This window comes from Crassostrea angulata, chromosome 7, assembly GCF_025612915.1.
Source record: "Crassostrea angulata isolate pt1a10 chromosome 7, ASM2561291v2, whole genome shotgun sequence".
NCBI classification, from domain to species: domain Eukaryota; kingdom Metazoa; phylum Mollusca; class Bivalvia; order Ostreida; family Ostreidae; genus Magallana; species Magallana angulata.
This window is the reverse complement of record NC_069117.1, coordinates 5,116,942-5,139,396: the sequence shown is the minus strand read 5'-3', so window position 1 is coordinate 5,139,396 and position 22,455 is coordinate 5,116,942. Positions and strand designations below refer to the sequence as shown.

The window sequence follows — 22,455 nt, the reverse complement described above, 5'->3', positions numbered from 1 at the left end:
TTATTTAGAGAAAATAATTATATGTGATTGTTATTTTTAGATCATTTTTAAGATACCTCCTTATAAATTTAACAAATTTAGTCAAATATATATATATTTTTTTACATTTAACACTGTCATTTCTAAGTTTAACTTAAGAGAAGTTCGCTTCTTAGGTTTTGGATAGCCATTTTGGGTCACTTTTAGTCTGAAAATTCTGCCTCATATATTAATTCTAGTGGTATGTTTATATTTTACAGTCAAATAAACTTTATTGAATATAATTTTTTTTTTAAATTACATTTTTTCAAAGTTTAGTAAGGTACTATATTTTGTGGTGGAAGGTTTTGTTTTCAAGAAGGAAATGAACACTTTATATAACTCACTTGTTTTAGAGTACTGTTACTTTAACTTCCTAATTTTCAGCGGAGACCAAACTTCTAGATAGTTTGTGTATTACGATATATTCCTGATGTTCTAAAAACATATTAAAACAATACTTTGATATTTCTATCCACGTATTTTAGCTTATATTTTATAGAAATTAAGAAAAATTAACTTCAATTTTGGCCTTAAATTAGCTTATTTCAGCTATATCTCAAATTTTTAATTGTGATCCTTACTTGTTTAACTTTTAAATAAGACATTAAATGTATGTCTATTTGTATGCAAAGTTTTAGAACGATGAAATTACTATGAATTTTTTTTATTTGCGTTATAATTTGATAGCTCCAAAATTTTGTTACATCTGTTGTTGTGTTCATTATTTACTGGCCTTTGAAGCCCCAAGTAAAGAAAGAATGTTTAAAATTTGACTTATATTTTATTTTTATAGTCACTTCATTAAAATCATAACCAAATGATAGTTCAAACTATAAATATTTGTTTGATTTTTTCAAATTATTAATTTTCATGTCAAATTTTAGCAATAATTTCAGGAAAAATATCTTTTCTGTTTGGGGCCCTATATTTCCAAAAAAATGGCATGTGACATGGGTCACAAGTAAAATAAACGAGCATTTTAGGTCCACATCTTTATATCCAAGAGGTTTTCGATGATTGACATTAGAATTATTTCAAGTGCCAACCTCCTTAACAAAATCATTAAACTCGAACCCGTTTCAATATATAAAACTTTTTAAATGTAATATTCTAAACAAAAAAGCAATGCAGTCTTTCTTAAATATGATAAATTTAAGCAAGGAAACAGATTAAGAATTTATATTCTTTGAAAAATAATTATAGTTTTATAATGTTCTTCTTACTTCCAGGTGGAGAAGTTTGCACATTTGTAAGTATTAACATGTGAAAAATGTAGGCAAAACTTAATTGTAGCAACTTTTATGTTTTGAATTTTAATTTCGAGAATCCGAATGATAGTGGTGATAATACGTTTACATTAACCAAATATGCATTGAAATTGCTTATCACAATTATGACTTTTTTTAAAAATAAAACTTAATCTTATATATATGTTTTATTACATTTATTCAACTCATTACGGTGACACGTGCACTTATAATTTTAATACACCGCATCCTAGTCCGAGCATTTCAAGAAGACAAAAGTGTGCCATTTGGAGACTTCTTGTGTGAAAAAATATTTAAAATATAATCTGCCCGTATTGTATCTGGGACTACTACTGTATCAGGGACAACTGCAGTTGACAATGCTTGACGATTACATTTTAACGCACACAACTATTTCTATCTGTTTACAGAAAAGAAATTCAACACTCGAAACTACGAATTGGTTGTTTCTAAATAGGCCTAATAGACCTCAAAACAAATAAATATTCAGATATAATGTTGAGCAGTGGAAAGGCATTTACGGCATTGTATTTCAAAGTTTGATTATCAAAGTCATCTGTCATTTAAAAGTAAACTCTGAGTAACTTCAAATGGCAGATATTCCTTGATTTGGGAAATCTAAATCCATTTTTTATTTCAGGATTTCCAGTGTTTACTTTTCCCAAATGGACGCTGCCGTCGAGGAAGATGTTTTTATAATACTACTTGTAAGAACTTTTTATTTTTACCAAGTAGAATTTGCTTTTCTTTTCATTATCTAATTATACTTAAATAAAAACTTCATTTAAAATTTTTAAATATTTCATTTTGCATATTTTCAGCATCAGTGTGTCGATCGGTACGTAGAAAAATATCTGTTGAAAAATAAAATCTATCAACATGGATTTGATGAATGAAATGATGATGATGATCCTAATTTAAAAAAAAAACTAATGTTTTAGTTAGAATATCCTAATTCCGAAAAAAATATCTAAAAATTTATATAATATTTCTAGAAAAAAAATGTTTTTGATTACAACAGCATTATGAATGTCCTAATGGCTGGTGCAATGGAGGAATATGTGAGGGTAAGGATTTATTTTCCAAGAAAGATATTTATTTGTACACTCTAATCTGCAGACAAATGGATTTTATTTATATCTTTTTTTAAATTCATTCAATGATCCTGTTTATTTTCAAACTTCATAAATAAGGAAGACATTGATGAGTTTTATACCAGAATCATCTGAACTTTTCCTAATTATTGTCCCTCAGTGCGAGTAAATAAACAATGAAAATTGAGGCTTTGAACTGAGACTATCTTGAAGTTAACTTATGCATGGAAAATTCTTGCTCTAGAAATTAATTGATCATTCAATACATTTTTTAAAATTTACTGAATACATAATAGTGTTATTAAATGAACGCCTATTTAGTTGTCGGTTTAAGTGATATTGATAAAAGAAAACAATAATTAGTTATGATAACAGATAAAACCATAAAAAATGATACTATTTACGTACTTTATTGAAACGTTTGCTAACCAAAATCTATTTATTGTAGATATATTCCCCACCACTCCAACTCCAACATTGTGTTACCCCAATACTAATGTAGGTATTTTATCCATCCTGTTTATGTACAATCTACGGTGTCACTACACGTGACAGCTTTTGCCGACTAGCAATTCAACCTTTCCTATACACAGCTACTATATGTACTCTACGCGCCGAGGAATTATTCAAAATTTTAGTACATGTATAATACTTACCCTCTAATGTCTAAAGTGGTGTTTACTATATCAAGTCTATTGGTACTAAATGTAGCGATGTTTAACAAATTACTGCATAACACCGAATATTTACAGTATTTGATAAAGAAATATTTTACAGTGTAAACTATTGTTACCATTTTAATTAGTTTACATTTTTTAAGAATATGAAATTTATATATATGGACTTGGACTCAAAATCTGAATAAAATAATCGATTTCATGAACAAATTACTGTCATGCAAGCTTTTTTAAGTTTTCAATCTGTACACAAATTAACTGGAGGTAAAAATTTTAAAAATTAGCATTTTTCTGCTTTAGGTGGCAGTAGTCAATTAACAAGTGGCGTTTTAATTTGATAATATGAAATATTAAAAAATTGAAAATAAGAAGCATAGAAAATTAGACGGAATATATATGTTTTAGAATGATGGGGGAAATTCAAACCTGCTAATAATAATATAAGTTAAGTTAGTTATTCAGATTTGATAGTAGTGTCTGATAAATTTTATAAAAGTTACATTGTTATTCTAAATAGTGATTAAAACATTGATGTTTTTATCATTTATTTATCATAAGCGTTAACCTAAATCTTTATAATAATATAATAAAGATATTTACATATTTTTTTCTTTATCAAAACTGATCAAGTTTATAACATATATTCCAATAACATTATTTTAAATAGCTATGTTTTCCAAAATTGAGCAACAATTGCCGGCGATTAGTAAACATGTATTAAGACGAATACTTTTTAAACTTCTGTGACTTCTGTGTGATTTTTTTGTTGTTTACGTTTTTTAAATATTGCCATATGTGACAGCAACAAAAAATAACGCTGCTGAAGTGTAAGCTTACGATTAGACTGAATTATGAAAATGTATAAATCGGATTTGTGAAATGATATACAAAACATTAGTGATTACAATAACTTTCACAGAGTACCAATATTATTTGATAAAGCTCACAACAGTAACTGGTGATTGACTTATATTCGTAGGGTAAGATAATTAATGATCTTTGTGATCTTTGTGATAAGCAATAACAATAAATTCAATTTGTTTTGATTTGATAAAAAAATAAATATTATTTTTAGAAGAAAAAAGAAAGAAAAAAAGGCTACAAATAAGCAATATACAATACTAATCATGTAAATCATTCCCCCGAAAAATACAGTTTCTTAATGATAACAAAACATATTTGTTATTTATTAAATGTTACATCGTAGGGACATCGAAGCTTGGTGTAATTCATTATACTCTTAAGACAATTTAAGTTGTGTGGATTTTTCTATTTTAGAGACCTTGTCCACTAGGATATCGTTGTCGTAGAGGAATATGTGAAGAAGGTATGACACATTACAGTTAGATTCTAAGTTACGTTAAGATAATATTACTTTCTATTCAACATGAACACAATGTCAGATTCCATATTCATATAACTAAAAATAACAAATATTGTCATTTTGAACCGTTATGTATGAATTGATCCGCAATTAAAGTATTTCTTTTCTTTCAGATGTACCAACGCTACCAAACACATGCCGATCAGTAAGAATATCAATGTGTTTTGATTTTCCTTAAAGTCACACTTAATACAATCAAATTGCTTAACTAAGTGTCTTCTTTTACAGAGCAGAGACTGTCAACGCTTCCATCAATGTCTTGGGGGACGCTGTGTTCCAAGTAAATCATAAAGTCAAACTAATATTCGTACAATTATACACCTAACTAGTGTAAATAGATCATTGATTATAAAATCCATAGGTTTTCCGTGTATAAAAAAAGTTGAATTTCGTAAGATACGTATTTCACATTTAGTTGTTCATCCATTTCAGGGATTGTAATCGGCTAGATACAATGATGGTCATCTTAAAGGAAGAAAAACCAAATACGAAAGAAACACAGACCAGAAAATAAATCATTTATTTATCTTTTAAAACGGACGTTTTAATCAATAAATTGTTGATTTTCCACGATTTTTTGTTATTTATACTATTTCTAGACATAGATGCATAAGTTATTTTAGCACATTAAATCAAGATAAGGACTTGTCCGATAAAATTAACCTACAGACTTCCTGAAGAAGGTCGATTTATGTGTCCTTTGAATTTTTAGTAAATTCAAATATTTGTGCAAAACAAAACAGACTGCTAGATTTATAGATACTATTATTCAATAATAAAAAGGTTCAACTTATTTATCACTGATGTCAGTTGTCGTCGTTAGAAAAAAATTGAATTGTTTGCCTAATATCAACTATTCAAGGCTGACATTAAGTAAGTTACTAAATTTGTCAATTTATTACAGACACGTTAATGACAACGTATTAATGAGAGGAATCAAATCAAATCAAAACAATGAAGTGAAGGTTGCGATTTCAAGAGCGAATTAAAAAAAATCCTTTATAATTTCTAGAACGACTTAATAAAAAAATCCCGAATGTGTTCAAGTACGAATGAATAATTTCCGAATTATTTTAGGTACGAGTTTTTTCTTAATCAAGAACGTGGAATCAAAATTTCCGGAAAACTCAATTTTTAGATCCCAATATCTATGTAATGCATCGTTCGATTTTAAAACGGACTTCAATTTTAAATTAAGTATGATAAAAGCTCCTTTGTTGCTTTATGTTAATATCAAATTATTGGTATGAAAAGAGTTATTATAAAAAGACTTAATAGCTCTTCTGACCCCTAATTTAAAGGGCCAGCCCCTTTTTTCTGATATCAAATAAAAGGTCTTGCTAATATAAACACATTTTGTTCTACAAGTGTTCATGAATTGTAAACCGTTCTCGAGATATCTAAACAACTGTGTTTTAGGGGCCGACCCTTTAACCCCTTACCGGGGCCATTAACAACAAAATTTTTGGTATCATATTGAAAAAAACATTATTTTGAACAACTGTTCTACATTGCTTTTCAAAATATTTTTCCTTTTTCCGATATTAATGATCAAAGTTTTGAACTTCTGGCCCCTTTAAACCCCTAATTACATAATATATGACTTACGTATGGTACTGTATAGATAAACAGCTGTACAGTTAACATTTTTTCTTCTATAATTGATAACAAATTATTGTTCAGTAAAGAGTTATTGTAAGAAGACTTAAGACCCCTCCTGGCCCATAATTTGAGGGGCCAGCCCCTTTTTCGTGATATTAAATTCAATGTCTTGCAAATATAAACATATTTTGTTTAAAAAAATCACGAATGGTTAACCGTTTTCGAGATGTTTTAACAAATGTCTTCCGTTGGAAACGGAAGACCCTAATAATAAAGAAAAAGAAACCGTAGAATAACAAGAGACCCTAATAACTACATAGTTTATCACATAATTATAAATACAACATAAGATTGTTTATATAATTACAAGCAGACATGGATATTTTCATACAGTGTATTTGACGAAATATATTTCTTGTAAATAAAATTAATTGAAAAAAGCAAATAAAATCATTGACAAAAGTTCATTAAAAGGGTTTCAGACTTTTGCAGATATACATTTATACATCACTTTCAGTACAATAATAAATTGCCTATGCTAACATATATGTATACATCACTTTCAGTACAATAATAAATTGCCTATGCTAACATATATGTATACATCACTTTCAGTACAATAATAAATTGCCTATGCTAACATATAGAGCCACCATTATCCAGCTACAAGTCTCTAATGCCTCCATGTTAGCAAAAAGCGACCACACCTGGTATGTGTACCTTTTGGTACCTTTTTATATAACGAAACAGATAACAGAAATAAAGAATATATATATAAACCTTCAAACAAATAAACCGACGAACTTTTCGATCTTTTGGATAACTGGACATTAAGGAGATAATAAACCTTCAGACTTTAGCCACGTATACTGGACCGTGACCGTTACAACGCACTTTGAAAAATAACGCACATTGAAAAAGAATTCAAAGTGCGTTGTTTTTGGTACCAATGCAACGCAATTTGAAAAAAAAAAATTCAACGTGCGTTGTTATATATCGTCGATATTAAGTGCTTCGAAAAAAAAATTGTTACAGGTTTAATCAAAATAATTGATACTTTTATAAAGAACCCATTATATTCTCAGCTAACTTGATAAACAGTTTCTCGATTAGAATTTGTTTCTTCTCTTCTACTTTCATAAAACATTATTGACAATTTACACATAAAGAACTATTCGGGAGACTTGAATTATCCAAAGATGGCATTGACTGCATTTTTTTTTTATTTGAGTACCTAGGAAATTTACTTCATATCTGGTATATTGGGCTATGTCAGAACGAATATAGTTATAAAGCTGTTGTTATAAAACGGGACAGTCAAATTCATTTGAATTTCATGAGAAAAACACTTTAGTGTAGTTAACAAAATGGTATGTAACTTTAGTATAACTCCTTAAAAATGTAAGCCGCAAACCTTACCTTAAATGTTTGTTTATGTATTTTTATATATATTGAAATGATTTATTTGACTCGAATATGAAAAGAAGTTTTATGTTGAAACACTTATGGATTTTTTAACAGACCATTGGAGAAATTATTGTAGGCCAGCTCGTTTTTTTTTTAATATCACTGTACTTAACTGACAACAAAGCGTATTTTTTCGATCTTAAACGTTAACTTCAAGTTGCTGAATATAATATGTTTTGGTAGGAAAAATGAGTTTTGGGACGTTCTTTCTGTAATTCATTAAATGATACACTGGTGATTGACCTGTATCGTCGGTTAACCCCCACCCTCATCCCCACCCCTGTTCTTAAAGACGGTAAATTAGATTTACTAGTGTTATTAATTATTAAGTTCAAAAGCTGGTATTTTTTCATAAATAATCGGAAATCAAAATCCAAGCAATATGCACACCTCTGATATATGTACAATTGATCTGCAAAAGAACAACTTCCTATCTTATGAACTGTAGGAGGAGTTATCCGTACAATGAGGGTATCCTTTTGGATGCCGCCCGCCAGCCCGCCCGCCCGCCATTTTAACCATTTTAATAACCTGATTTTTCCGTTGGAAAATGCTTTGAGACATTTATTAAGACACGCTTCATTTGAATTTACCAATTTTCTTTATTTTTATCTATTTACATGCGTTCATATGTCAAGATTTTTTTCTATACTTGTGCGGATGCTAGCCGTATTCATTTGCGTATACCTAACCTTTCCGATAGTATAAAGAGTAAAAAGCGGGTGGGGGTATTGCTAAACTGAGCTGTCTAAACTATAATTATGATAAAATTGGGTGATTGAAACATTGATATTATTAAATACTGTTTATTAATAAAATTATACACACATCCCAAGGAATAAAAGGTATTTTATAATGTATATTGCACTCCTTGAACTCTTTATTTCATTTATCGCTGTATTTGTGCCTGTACAAACAATATATGTTGTTTGAATGCATTCAATTGTGACCCAAAATGGCTAAGAAATAAAGTCCGTGCGGTCATAAACATCCATGTGAAAGTGTTGACGATGACCGTCGATGAGCGGTGTCCAATTTAACAAACCAATTTAACAAACGCGGTTAAAAATCAGTTTCAATACAGAATGTCTGTTGGAAGTTGGAAATGCTCTAAGGATGAAGACAGAAAATGTGAAGAAAGGAGTTTCAGGAGTTTTCTTTGGGGGGGGGAGGGGGGGGGGTACACTTAAGTCTTCAATACAATTTCTCAACTCGAACTCAGTCGAATAAGCATTACTATCATCTCCAAATAAATTACTATTTTTTGCATTTCTGTCCAAAGGTTCTGTTTGTTCCATGCTAGTACCACTCCATAAAATGAAATGATCACATCATGTAAAGAACAAACCTCATAATATAATGACTCAACAACGGCATATTATAAAATTGTCACATCATACAAAGGATTTACAATTGCATGTAAAGCTTTCAACACAATACATAAAGGTTTTACCACCACACGTAATGGTTTTAATACACCATAACATGATGTTAGTACTGCATATAATGAACTTATCACCTAATGTCAAGAAGTTGCACTGCATAAAAGGATTTTGCAACTGCACATTAAGAGTGTACCATATAACATAACGATTGAACAATAGTTCATTATGAGTTTAGCTCTGCATGAAATGGGTTTAAAATATAAAGATTTATTTATAGCATATAATGAATAAACTACTGCATATAATGATCTTACGACATAATAAAGTTACCACTTCATATAAAGATTTTACTCCTGAATATAATGGCAAAATAAAGGTATATAATGATGTTACCACTGTATATAATGATGTTAGCGCTGCATATAATGATGTTAGCACTGCATATAATGATATAACTATTGCATATAAAAACTAGTGGGTATTGTTTTTTTTACAAAAAACACATGTCTCCCCCACAGGGGCTCGTCACGAAGTTTTTTCAATCTTTTATATATACCACCTCTATACTATAAAATACACAAGGGAGGAATCAAAACTCGGAAAAATCGCTACCTCCCGATTTCGGTCGCCTCGTATTAATTCTTCTCGGACGTTAAACCCTGCACTCTAGGTATCATAAGATCGGGAAAGGACCATAGTTTTTAGGCATACCTGCAAAATTTAAACATCGGCAACAATTTCAGAAGTTTTCACGCATTTTCTTCCAGTTTACTCTCCGGTGACACTTTCTTCGATCAGATGTTGCGCACCAAATTTATTCATGCGCTCTCATTGGTTAATTTTGTTGATCAAGATAAATCGTACGTTGACTCGTATTTTAGAGGGATATTCAAATTGTGAGTGAAGAAGTTCTTATTACGTGGTGAGTATATGTATTAATTTTCATATTTATGTAGAAATATTTTAACCATACATCGGACATTCGGTAGGACGTGACTATGTATTTCTTGCATCAAAGCAAGTTTGAATATCGTTTGAAAATCCCTCTAAAATACAAGTCCGCGTACGAGTTATCTTGAGCAACATTGAATTGACCGATGAGAGCGCAACATCTGATCGAAGAAAGTGTCACCGGAGAGTAAACTGGAAGAAAATGCGTGAAAACTTCTAAAATTGTTGCCGATGTTTAAATTTTACATGTATTCCTAAAAACTATGGTCCTTTCCCGATCTAATGATACCTAGAGTGCAGGGTTTAACGTCCGAGAAGAATTAATACGAGGCGACCGAAATCGGGAGGTAGCGATTTTTCCGAGTTTTGATTCCTCCCTTGTGTATTTTATAGTATAGAGGTGGTATATATAAAAGGTTGAAAAAACTTCGTGACGAGCCCCTGTGGTCTCCCCTTCTCCCAAAGGATTGTAATATGGGGCAAATTTAACAATTGAAAAAGAATGATGTCAGCTATATGTTACAACATTTTATTATCTTTTTCTTAATTTGACCTTGAGTAAAACATGGTCAAGGTCATATATAAATCAATAGTACACCTAAGTGTATTATTATTGTTCTTTGTTTGAAGTTTGAAGTCCTTCTGTCAAAGTGTATTCAGGAGTTGAACAATGAAGTTTTTTCTAATATGACCTTGAAATAAAAATTCTAGGTCAAGGTCAAAAATTTTGGTAAGGTACAACTAGGTTATAAACCATCTATCTATGATACAAGTTAAAAGTCTGTATATTAAAGGAGTCTTGTGTTATGGTCCAGACAATATTTTTTATGAAAAGCTTGACCTTGAAGAACAAAATAGATCAAGGTTAAATGTGTTGGTAGTGTGCACTCCTTATCTATACCATCTACCTATGTTCCAAGTTTGAAGTCTTAATGTCAAAGGGTATTTAAGTTATGACCCAGACAAAAATTTATTATATTTTTCTTAATTTTACCTTGAGTAAAACAAGGTCATGGTCAAATATTATTCAAAAGTACACCTAAGTGTATTATTATTGTTCTTTGTTTAAAGTTTGAAGTCCTTCTGTCAAAGTGTATTCAGGAGTTGAACAATGAAGTTTTTTCTAATATGACATAGAAATATAAATTTTAGGTCAAGGTCAAAAATTTTGGTAAGGTTCAACTAGGTTATATACCATCTATCTATGATACAAGTTAAAAGTCTGTATGTTAAAGGAGTCTTGTGTTATGGTCCAGACAATATTTTTTATGAAAAGCTTGACCTTGAAGAACAAAATAGATCAAGGTTAAATGTGTTGGTAGTGTGCACTCCTTATCTATACCATCTACCTATGTTCCAAGTTTGAAGTCTTAATGTCAGAGGGTATTAAAGTTATGACCCAGACAAAAATTTATTATATTTTTTCAAAGGGTATTTAAATTACGGCCTGGACAAATTTGGATGAAGAAGAATAAGAAGAAGAAGAAAAAGAAAGTCGACAAAAACAATATGTCTCCCCTTTGAAAGGGGAGACATAAATATACCAATTCATGTAATATGAAATTGACCTTAAGGCAGCTATGGCGTTCCATAACGTTAACTTCAGTCAAATTAGAATCTGTTGTATTGTCATGTAAATACCTAATAGGTTAATCAGTAAGTGAATTGAGTAACCATGCAATCGGCTGATGATACAGATTTTTATACATATACATGTATATATATTAATAGCTAATTCACTTACTTTTTTCTTTGCTTTTTTAAATTATAGCGAAGGAGATAAAACTACTTCTCATGTGCAGATAAAAAGAAGAAAGATCTCATTTGAACAGCTTCAGAAGATACAGTATGAGGTAAAATAATAAGCATTGTGCATTCATCCTGGTTTCATACTGTCGTTGGAAATTGTACTTCTCACATGTAGGCCTACTTTACTGATTTTAATTTGCTGGATAAGAAATGATTTATTTATTAACACTTAAAAGAGATCAGCAGTAAACGACAAATACTACAATGTCGTATTTTATATAGAAAATGATCATTCTCAAGTTTCTATGCTGTCAGAAAAAAAAAATCGAAATGCAGAACATGAAGCTACTACAGAAGGACCTCGAACGGGCGGACCTCGAGAAGCAGAATATGGAATTACAGAATTCGAAGCTGGCGCTGCAGATTGAATGCCTGAAGCAGACTGTAACTCAGAATGAAAATGCTTTGCTAGCACTACAAGCCATAACGGACGAATAAAAAAAAGCATGCATGTACTACTTATAAAACAGTTACAGTTTTAAATCATTACATAAATAATATGAAGGGTTCTCAAAATTTATTTTTGTTATGCATTCATTTTAGAAGTAGGTCCGGGTTATAAAGTTCCTGATTGCTCTTCCGTCCTAAGGTCCCCGATAAGCCAAATGAACAGCGGCGTTGACCTCTTCTTCGTCCTCATCATCCATCTCTTCCTTAAGAGATATGGCGATGTTGTGCAGAATGGCACAGGCACCAATTATTTTACAGACTTTTGCAGGCTTCATCTTGATTTCGCTATGCAAGACGTGGAACCTTCTTTTCCACCAACCAAAGACTCTCTCTACAGCGTTGCGTGTACGGCAATGAGCGGTATTAAATGCTTCCTCTGACAGGTTTGCAGGATGTAGATAGGGTGTAATTAAAAACCTAGAACAAGCATAGCCACTATCACCAATGAGGTAGCCATCTTCGACACCACGGTGGTTTCTTCCAAGAAGGTACACACCTCGGATGTCCGAAAATATGATAGGTTTTCTATCTGGGTTTAATATACTCTCTATTTAACCAATCTGTAATGAGATAATATATGTAGACTATATTATAGTAAGTACCTTCATGGTCACAAATGGCCTGCACATTGATGGAATGAAACCCCTTCCTGTTCACATACACGGCCTCATCTTCAAAAGGTGCTTGTATTCGGACATGGGTTCCATCTATACAGCCAATTACTCCTGGAAATCCACCCCGTGAAAAGAAATTTTGCTTGGATTTCAAAACTTCCTCATGATTAGGCCATTTTATAAATCTATCTTTCTTTGCAATGAGTGCATTTATATTTAGTAACATCGTCGATAGCCCTGCTGACTGTACTTTTATCAAACCCCATGGTATCTCCGATAACTTCCAAAAAGCTTCCAGGGGCATAAAAACGTAGAGCCAGCATAACCTGCAAGGTTTGATATAATTTTATGTAACATGTATTTTTTCACGTGTTTTTGAATAGGATCAGAGGGGGGACATGGTACTATTATCGATGTTAGCAATCCTTGTATTTATAAAGTACTGACGTCATAATCAAAGTATCAAAAATGACGTCATTTTACAGCGTTCATATTTGCTAACGTTTTCATTTTTTTCTAGATGTTTGCATTGGTAATATGTATAATTTAAGATCGACAATTTTCATTTCATAAACAATTTAATAAACAGTTCACCAAGGATAAAAAGAGATATGTATTTCTCGGCCCGATGCGTCAAATTTATAGGTATGCAATATACAAAGCATAAAACCTCACTTTGCATGTAACTTAGCATTTTAATAATTGGTCCAGTATGTGTTTATACCGAGCGCAGCGAGAGGCGGGCGAAGCCCGCCTCGCGAAGCGAGGATTAATGGTTACACGTATATATATAAGAAAATCAGTGAAAAGTGAAAGTTGAATCAGGGGTACTAAGGCCAAAAAAAATTTCTTCCAGCCCTGGGCGCCGCCATCTTGGCAGCCATTTTGTTTTTAAAAAGTTAGTTCGATCATTGATTGATCGGTACTTATCGATGTTTGTTGTCCCTAAACTCGATTAAATAAGTTCCAGTGTTTCAATAGAAGGTCATTCGAATTAAAAGAAATTAAAAGGGAAACCAGATAATTTTCAATAGTGCTTTAATCAAGAAACACGACTTGTTCTATGTATGTCTTATCAAATTATCAGATGGAAAATAAAATATTAAGGTCAATTAACTGATCTTTTAGATACCGAATAAAGTATTTAATTTTCTTACAGCGGCATTCATATGAATTAAATTGATGAACAATGAAAGAAGAAATTTAAAAAAAAATTCGGAATAACGTCACTCTCTTCGGCTATTTCCGAAGACAAAACGTGTACGTTTTACGTCTGAAACATGACGTCATAATGTAGACTGAGCACGCGACGTTTACTTAAACTTTAGCTAATGATTTGAGAAGGCAACCGGACGGATCCCACTGTGTGCGTTTCAAATAAATTTTGTTCTACAAAAATCAAACTGCACTGTGTTAAATCTGCGCTCGGTCCAACGGTCACACCGTTTACATATTACCGAGCGCAGCGAGAGGCGGGCGAAGCCCGCCTCGCGAAGCGAGGATTAATGGTAACACGTATATATAAGAAAATCAGTGAAAAATGAAAGTTGAATCAGGGGTACTAAGGCCAAAAAAAATTTCTTCCAGCCCTGGGCGCCGCCATATTGGCAGCCATTTTTTTGTTAAAGTTAGTTCGATCATTGATTGACTAGTACTAATCGATGTTTATTGCCCCTGAACTGGATTAAATAAGTTCCAGTGTTTCAATAGAAGGTAATTTGAATAAAAAGAAATTAAAAAGGAAACCAGATAAGTTTCAATAGTGCTTCAATCAAGAAACACGACTTTTTCTATGTATGTCTTATCAAATTATCAGATGGAAAATAAAAACATTAACGTCAAGGAACTGATCTTTTAGATACTGAATAAAGTATTCAAATTTATGACAGCGGCATTCATATGAATCAAATTGATGAAAAATGAAAGAAATATAAAAAAAATTGGAATCGCGTAACTCTCTTCGGCTATTTCCGTAGACAAAACTTGAACGTTTTACATCTGATATATGACGTCATAATGTAGACAGCTGAGCACGCGACGTTTAGTTTAATGATTTGAGTAGGCAACCAGGCAGGCGGATCCTACTGTGTGCGTTTTAACGAGGCCGAGTACAGAACGAGTACGCAAGCTTTCGCGCAGCGTTTCATTTGTATTGTGACGTCATCTTTTTGCTTGTTTGACGCCATGGCGTGATAGTTTCAACTGCAGATATTCAGCGAAAATTGTTGAAAATATCTCGTTTGATGCGTAAAAATAATGTTATATTGTGGAATAAACATAAATGTCTCGAGGTATAAGCTATATTTGGGCTCGGGTCGAAACGTGAAGAGGGTTCAGCAAGCCTAGCCTTCTGTCACGTTTTCTTAACCCGCCTAAATATAGCTAAATTCATATATTTCAGACAATAATCATGTATTTTATATCAATGACCCTTAATATGTGATGTTATATATTTTTTTATTACTTAAATATGTCTTAATGTTTTAATAATACTATTTAGATCACCTTTTCCGCTTTTGTCAAATAAAAAATAGCCATTATCTGACGAATCTGGGAAATTGGGCATATAAAAATCAACTTTGATAAGACCCCTGGAACAAACCAGGAGGTAAAAGGTTTTTTTTATTTGACCATTTGATGCCTTTTAGCAATTACTTTAATATGTAGAACAGAAAAAGAAATCCCTAGGGCAGAAGTTTTGAAAAAATGTAAAAAATATGCAAAATTGATACATTTCAAGCAAAATCCCATAGGGTCCTATGTTAAAGATTAACACACTTTGAGATGACCCCCTAAACAAACGGTGTGGTAAATGTCTTATTTTTTAATCTTAAAAAAATAATTATATCAGTAGAAATTCATGTAAAAAGTTTCATCCAAAAATCTAGGGCAGAACAAATTAGACCCAGCCTCGTTAAATAGATTTTATCACACAACAATCAAACTGCATTGTGATAAATCTGCGCTCGGTCCAACGGTCACACCGTTTACATATTATATATATGGTAGTATAATGATTATTTTGTGATGATGTTGTTTTAATTATATGAATGTGTATTCTGATAACAAGTACCTGCATTTCCAACGATATGGACTGACTTCGTTTTGTTGCTCTTTGCAGATCATAACGCACAATGTCCGAAATATACGTAATCGAATCTCGTCGAAATCCAAATCGGGATCGGATTTGCATGTCGCTCAAATCTGTCATTTCTATTCTCTCTCTGTAGTTTCTTTTTTTCTTCTCCACAAACACGTTTCCAAATAACAACAGATCCGCCATTTTGATATTAATATTTAATGTACCTAGGTAACCTGAGTTAAATCTTTAAGTTCAATTAGATAATAAACTAAGCTTTAACTATTAGTTAACGTTCGTGCAACCCATTTAACTCGCCGTTAATTTTAACTTCACGTTAACGTCAAGTTAACGGCTAGTTAAATTTAACTAAACTATAACGTTCGTGCAACCGGATCCTGATTTTTCCGTTGGAAAATGCTTGGAAAACCCGGTTCAAAATATTTCCTCAACAGCTATTCAAATATAGCTAATATTTGAACTAGCATATTTTGATGAATCTAGCACAAAATGAGGGAAAATCTAAAAACAAATTGATTTTGTCAATATATCTTAAAGAATTTAACCAAAATAAAGAGTTAAGCCATAATAACGTGTTGAATTAATAAAGTATGGTAAAGAATGCTACTCGTTGTGAAAATAACACTCTTTATGATTTCTACATTTCGGACGACGTCATGAAATTACGTCAATATTTGTGATGTTATTTCTCTCTGTTTAAAAAAAGGTCATAATACCCCTTTCTCGTGGGCGCAATCAATTATATGTGTTACCCCATATCCAAGAAATCTGACTATAAAATTACTTGAATTTTCACTCTGCTCAGCTGAATTTGAAGTTAAAAACACCCAACTTGTTAAGAAATCGCTGTGTATAGTTTTTCTTATCCATAGCAAGCATACTAGCTTACATTGACACACATGATTGTTAGATCTATCTCTTCTCTCGTCGACAAATATTTTATTTGATCGATAGACAAAGAACCTTTCTTAAAAAATGATTTCACAAAACAGAGACCAATATTAGCTTTTACGTACGGTCATTTTATGCATTTCTTTTTTAATTTTATGATATGCTATGGTACCCGATTTCAAGATATGCTATGAGATTTTAATGCAATGATATGATATTTGTATGCTATGAGAAATTGAAATAAAAAGCTTAATGATATGGTATGCTATTAGATTTGAACAAAGGCTTCGGTATACAGAATTGTTCCAAATATTTCAAAGTAAAAAGATAATAAGGCAAAGTCAACCACTAATATGTAATGTGAACATTTAATCTTTAAAATAAAAGCATTTCAAATCGAGTTAAAATCATGTTTTATGCTTTGGTATGCTATGGTATGATACGATTTGTCAAATGAGAATCTATAACATTGTATGCTATGCTATGGTGTATGTTGTAAAAGGCATGCTTAAACTGACGGTAATATTGGTGATCTGGCTGGGACTATCAAGAACATAACACTTTAGTGAAGATTGTTAATTTATCTAGACAATAAATGTTTTTATTTACATTAATGCTGTATGAATTATTTTATGTGAATTTTGATATATATTTTTAGTGAAGCGGAAAACAAATGTTTTGACTTCAAGCAAGGTATTTTTGAATTCAAGATCAGGTATATTGATTATTCGAGCAATAACTTCTAACAATAGAGTAAACGCGTTCTCATAATTTTGGTTTAATCATTAATTCTGGATGCTTCACTTGTATACAAAATAATTTTATAATGTGTTTTCACTTGTCATATTGATATGCATATACATGTATATGTAACTCGGTAAGATGAGAATCATTCCCCGGTTCAATGTAAGTTTAATAATATGAATTATAAGTTTTGTTACTTTCTGTTTACTGCAATAAAAATTGCAATATTTAAAAAAAAACGTTCCACAAATTACAAGAAATGATCCCGAAAAACTTAAATTTAGAAGGGGGTCATTATTCTACAGGGGTCACTTTTCTTCACGTAGAGTGTGCTCATTTTTATGAAAATGACACTTATTCTTCAGGCATTATTCTACGGGGGTTATTCTGCTTCACACCGGCGATAGTGAAAAAATTTAAATCAATAATTTTTCGTTTAAAACTTAAGTAACCCTTAGAGAAAAGGATTAATCATTTGAAACATGATTGGGTAACTTAAGAAAATGTCCTTGTTTTCCCTATTAAGCAAAATGAGGTTATTTTTCAGCATTTTTAAAAAAAATTATTATCAGAATATATATACCATATAAAAACAAATTGGTTTTATAAGAAGTTCCTAATTAAAATCTCCATTAAAAAACTGGCAATCCGCTGAAATAGAGAAATTATGCGACACCAAACTAACAAACATGCCACAAGCCTTGTTTCCAAGAATCTGTAGCTTTTTTATAAGACAATTGACGTTAAAATTTTGCTTTTATAATATGTAAAAACAGAGACATAATTATGTCTCTGGTAAAATATCTTTTATAGAGGAAATTATAAAAATCAGAAAATGACAAAATAAAGCCCAGAAAGACCTTGTCAGTGATAACTGAAACATAATCAAATATTTTAAAACTCCTCCAATTGTATTTTTTTACTACACCAATTTTAAACTGCATCCGCCTTCAAATGATTTGGCGACCACCGGCTGTCAGGAAAAATTTCTTACGTTGCACCAATGGACTTCCATATACCCACGATTCTTTTAAACATAAGATATATTTAAATTATGAAACATTTTAGTTCATGGCTTTCAATATTTTCTTCTCTTTGAACGACGTTTGAAGTCAAAGCGATTAGGATAATTCAAAATATTTAATTATTTCCAGATGTGACACTTTCAAAAAGCGTTTGAAGCCCCCGCCCCCTTTCCAAAAAAATAAAAATAACTTTAGACTGTTTGCCGTTTACTTATTTGTTGTCGTCTAAAACATGTCTTGGCCTCCGTACCTAGTAACATTGTAGCTGGATGAATGTAGATATTTTATATGGGAAACCTTATTCATTATCGTTAGGTAACCAACCTTACTATGTTTTTTGCATAATTTCACTTTTTTGCGAATTAACGCGAACGCCTTAACGCAGCATAAGTGTATACCACATAACACACTTACAAATGTATGTCTTAAAAATAGTTATCTTCTAGCTAGTTATCAATTTTAACATCCTTGCATAACTTTGTTCATAGCATTATATAGTACAAAAACCAATAAATGGAGTAAGGGTGGTAGAATAATTCCGTAATAATTACGTCATTTATATTTGAGGTGTTAATTAAATGAAGATTCTCACAACGAGGCTAAAACAAGTTTCTTGCTGTGTAGCGTCAAAATGAGAATTCACAGTCCTGTTTTTCTAATTGGAGTTTTCCTTTTAAAGAATTAATGCTTGGGAAGTGATGCCTATTTCTCTGATTTATGTAGACTACTTTTTAGATTTATCTGAATTTTTACTGAGAGAAGTGGGATACGTGACTGAATGATATATATCTGCCAAAGAGTCACTCTGTTGTGACCTTGTAGCTGTTTTCAGTTTCATTTTGCATAATCACTCTAATGGAACAATCAATTTTTGGATATTTTGCCAAATAATATCACGAGAATTAAATAATCTATTCAGAATGTTTTACAATAAAGGAAGGAAGATCTCTATTCCCATGTGATAAAGCATCATATATCAGAACCACACGAAACCCACACCACTGCATCAATAAATAACACAACAATTCTTAATTCTTGAAACAGATGAAAACTTCAGTAATAGAAAAGGTATGCATAAACGGTGAGATAATTTTGTTTGTTTTTAAACGGGTATATTTACATTCTACTGTGTTTTTCCATTAAATTCTGTGATCTTCAAATGCCTCTAAATGCAACAAGTAGTCAAAGGTCAAATTGACGAGTTTTATTATGACGTCACAAACGTTGAACGCTGTAAACTGCAACGCAACAAGCGAAAATCAAAGTTCACGCATGTGGCTGTTACTGTGGCTCTTCCATTAATATTAACTTACCCTTAAGATAAGACGGGAATTTTAAGGTATGAATCACATAATTTGCAGACAAGGCAAGAAGTTAAAAAATGTAAATATAAGCATTAAATCGTGATTTTTTGAAGTATACACTCTCATAACTGCAGCGGTGTGTGCATACAAATTGAGTAACGCGCTAACGCGCGTTACTCAATTTGTATGCACACACCGCTGCAGTTATGAGAGTGTATACTTCAAAAAATCATGATTCAATGCTATAATATTTACATCAAATGTTTAGAACACATTTTAATTTAGGAGTAAGGAATCATTCTTTGAGTATTATGAGGTGATAATTTTGGTCGGGGCGTGATCAAATCCAATAAAGCCCACAGGGCTTTACGATCGATTTGATCACGCCCCGACCGAAATTATCACCTCATAATACTCAAAGAATGATTTCTTATTACTTATATTTATATAATTTTAAACCATCGAACGATTTAATATTTAAAACTTAATAAGCAAACCCCGCTGGCGCCTCAATTTGGCGTCTGAGGGATCGATGCGCATGTGCGAGAGTGTATAGTCACGAAAATTTAGGCCTTAATATTTTTGTGTTTTTCTACGGAAAATCGGTTTTATTTTAATTCCTGAGAGCAACTATGTGTTTCTATGAATCCTAAAAGTCAAGGAAAGGGCAACAAAAAAACAAACAAAGGGAAAAAAAGGAAGAAAGACGCAAATGTAAGTTGTGACGATGGAAATCATAACAAAGTCAATGTACTGAGTACACTTCAGGGTGATGGTAACAGTAACGATAGCATTTTCACTGAAGTGGCGAGAGATTTAAAAGTTTGCTTTTCGACACCGATTAGCTCGATCACAACAATGAATCCAATGCATGCTATGAACTATAATGTATCCCCTGTTGGTTATCAACCCCAAAACCCGTCTGTAGCCCAGCCCGTTGGATTCATAGCGCATACGGACAGCCAATATGAATCAAAAATCGACAATCTTGCTCAAAAATTAGATCTTACGTTCCAAAAATTAAACAAACTCGACAATATCGAATCCAAAATCAACTCATTTGAGAACAAGATGACCGCTGTCACCAAGGATGTAAATGAACTGAAAAAAACTGTGCATGAGCTGGAAAAAAGTGTCAAATTCACTAGCGAAAAATTAGATGAGAGTGAAAAAAATAATTCAGAAATTAAAACAAAATTACAGAGCATACAAACTCTTGAAACAACTAACGCCAATCTTTCTGCCCAATTGCAAAAATTAAGTTGTGAAATGAATGATTTGAATGAACGACATGTCGACCTACAGTCACGGAGCATGAGGGACAATTTAATCTTTCATGGAATTGTCGAAACAGATAATGAAAATTGTGAAGACAAGTTAAAAGAGTTCATTGCAGAAAAGTTAGACATAAGGCACACCGTAGAATTCCATCGAGTTCATAGAATGGGGCGCAGGGTGCACGAAAAAACGAGACCCATCATTGCAAAGTTTGTTCAATTTAAGGAACGGGAACTAGTGCGGAAATCAGCCTTTACTAAGCTAAAAGGAGAACAAAATAGAAATTATGGAATCAACGAACAGTTTCCGCGTGAAATTAATGAGAAGAGAAAATTACTCTATCCTTACTATAAATCAGCAAAAAGACAGCAGAAGCGGGCCCAACTCATATATGACAAACTTTACATCGATGGCGAATTATTCACACCCCCACCCCAAGATGACACAAACAATCCACAACTAGATCCTCCGACACGTTCTGGGCCCACCGAATCGAGACGGCTATCAGCAGCGGCACCGACGTTCACACCAAGACCCAGGGGCGGAGGTCGAGGAGGCAAAGGACAGAGGAGATAGGGAAACCATGGAGGGCGCGATGAAAACGCGATTGATGACCAGCATGATTTTTATGGCACCGACTCTCTTAACTATTCTCAGACTGATACTTCTGATGATGTTAACCTACAATATTCTGGAAATATTCTCAAACTATTATCCATAAACGTCTGCAGTATCAACAGACGTCTCAACTATCCAGAGTTCATAGAACTAGTGAACTGTTATGATCTATTGTGCTTCACCGAAACAAAAACAGACGACCTGGACACCATCGAACTGGACAATTACGTATTGTTTGCGAAAAATAGACAGGTGTGTGCGCGAATCCGGTCGGGTGGTATCGTCGTCGGGTGCCGTGAAAACTTATCTAAATGTATTACGCCTATAGCAACAGAATGTAGATATGTTTATTGGTTTAGGGTGAAGGGTGAATTGTTTGATTGTGAGAATGATGTTTTATTTGGTTTTGTATACATCCCACCTCAATGTTCAAATTATAGTTCATCAGAAGCTTTAACGAAATAGAACTTGAGTACTTAAATTTAATTTCTCAGTTTGACTATGTGTGTTTAACAGGCGATTTCAACGCCAGAGTATCTGACAAGAAAGATTTTTTTGAGGAAAGTGATTTGTCAAATTTTGAAGTATCGATAGACACAGATTGTGATATCCTAACTGATGTAAACAAGTTGAATATTTTTAACATTAATATTGATAGAAAAAGTTGTGATAAAAAAACAATTTTTTTTGGAAATCAGCTGTTGAATTTTTGTAAAACAAATAGTTTATATATAATGAATGGAAGAGTTAACGGAGATGCAGATAGTGGGAAT

The 22,455-nt window shown here is 32.1% G+C and overlaps 2 protein-coding genes and 1 pseudogene across 2 annotated transcripts in view; 2 read left to right on the top strand and 1 right to left on the bottom strand.

Moving 5' to 3' along the window:
* LOC128191744 (low-density lipoprotein receptor-like) overlaps positions 1 to 4,985 on the top strand; it is a 30,449-nt gene extending 25,464 nt beyond the window's left edge. Inside the window, exons 18-26 of the mRNA XM_052863986.1 lie at positions 1,251 to 1,270; positions 1,930 to 1,996; positions 2,111 to 2,127; positions 2,311 to 2,356; positions 2,832 to 2,881; positions 4,339 to 4,387; positions 4,558 to 4,589; positions 4,673 to 4,724; positions 4,877 to 4,985. Of these exons, the coding sequence (XP_052719946.1) occupies positions 1,251 to 1,270; positions 1,930 to 1,996; positions 2,111 to 2,127; positions 2,311 to 2,356; positions 2,832 to 2,881; positions 4,339 to 4,387; positions 4,558 to 4,589; positions 4,673 to 4,724; positions 4,877 to 4,893 (350 nt within the window). The 3' untranslated portion in view covers positions 4,894 to 4,985. The remainder of the gene's footprint in view (positions 1 to 1,250; positions 1,271 to 1,929; positions 1,997 to 2,110; positions 2,128 to 2,310; positions 2,357 to 2,831; positions 2,882 to 4,338; positions 4,388 to 4,557; positions 4,590 to 4,672; positions 4,725 to 4,876) is intronic.
* A 7,037-nt stretch (positions 4,986 to 12,022) lies between these two features.
* LOC128192067 (putative nuclease HARBI1) lies at positions 12,023 to 13,045 on the bottom strand (annotated as a pseudogene).
* Positions 13,046 to 20,644: 7,599 nt separating this feature from the next.
* On the top strand, positions 20,645 to 21,640 carry LOC128156009 (uncharacterized). Its single transcript, XM_052817961.1, has one exon. It carries the CDS (start codon positions 20,645 to 20,647, stop codon positions 21,638 to 21,640), a length of 996 nt encoding a protein of 331 aa, XP_052673921.1.
* Positions 21,641 to 22,455: the final 815 nt, after the last annotated feature.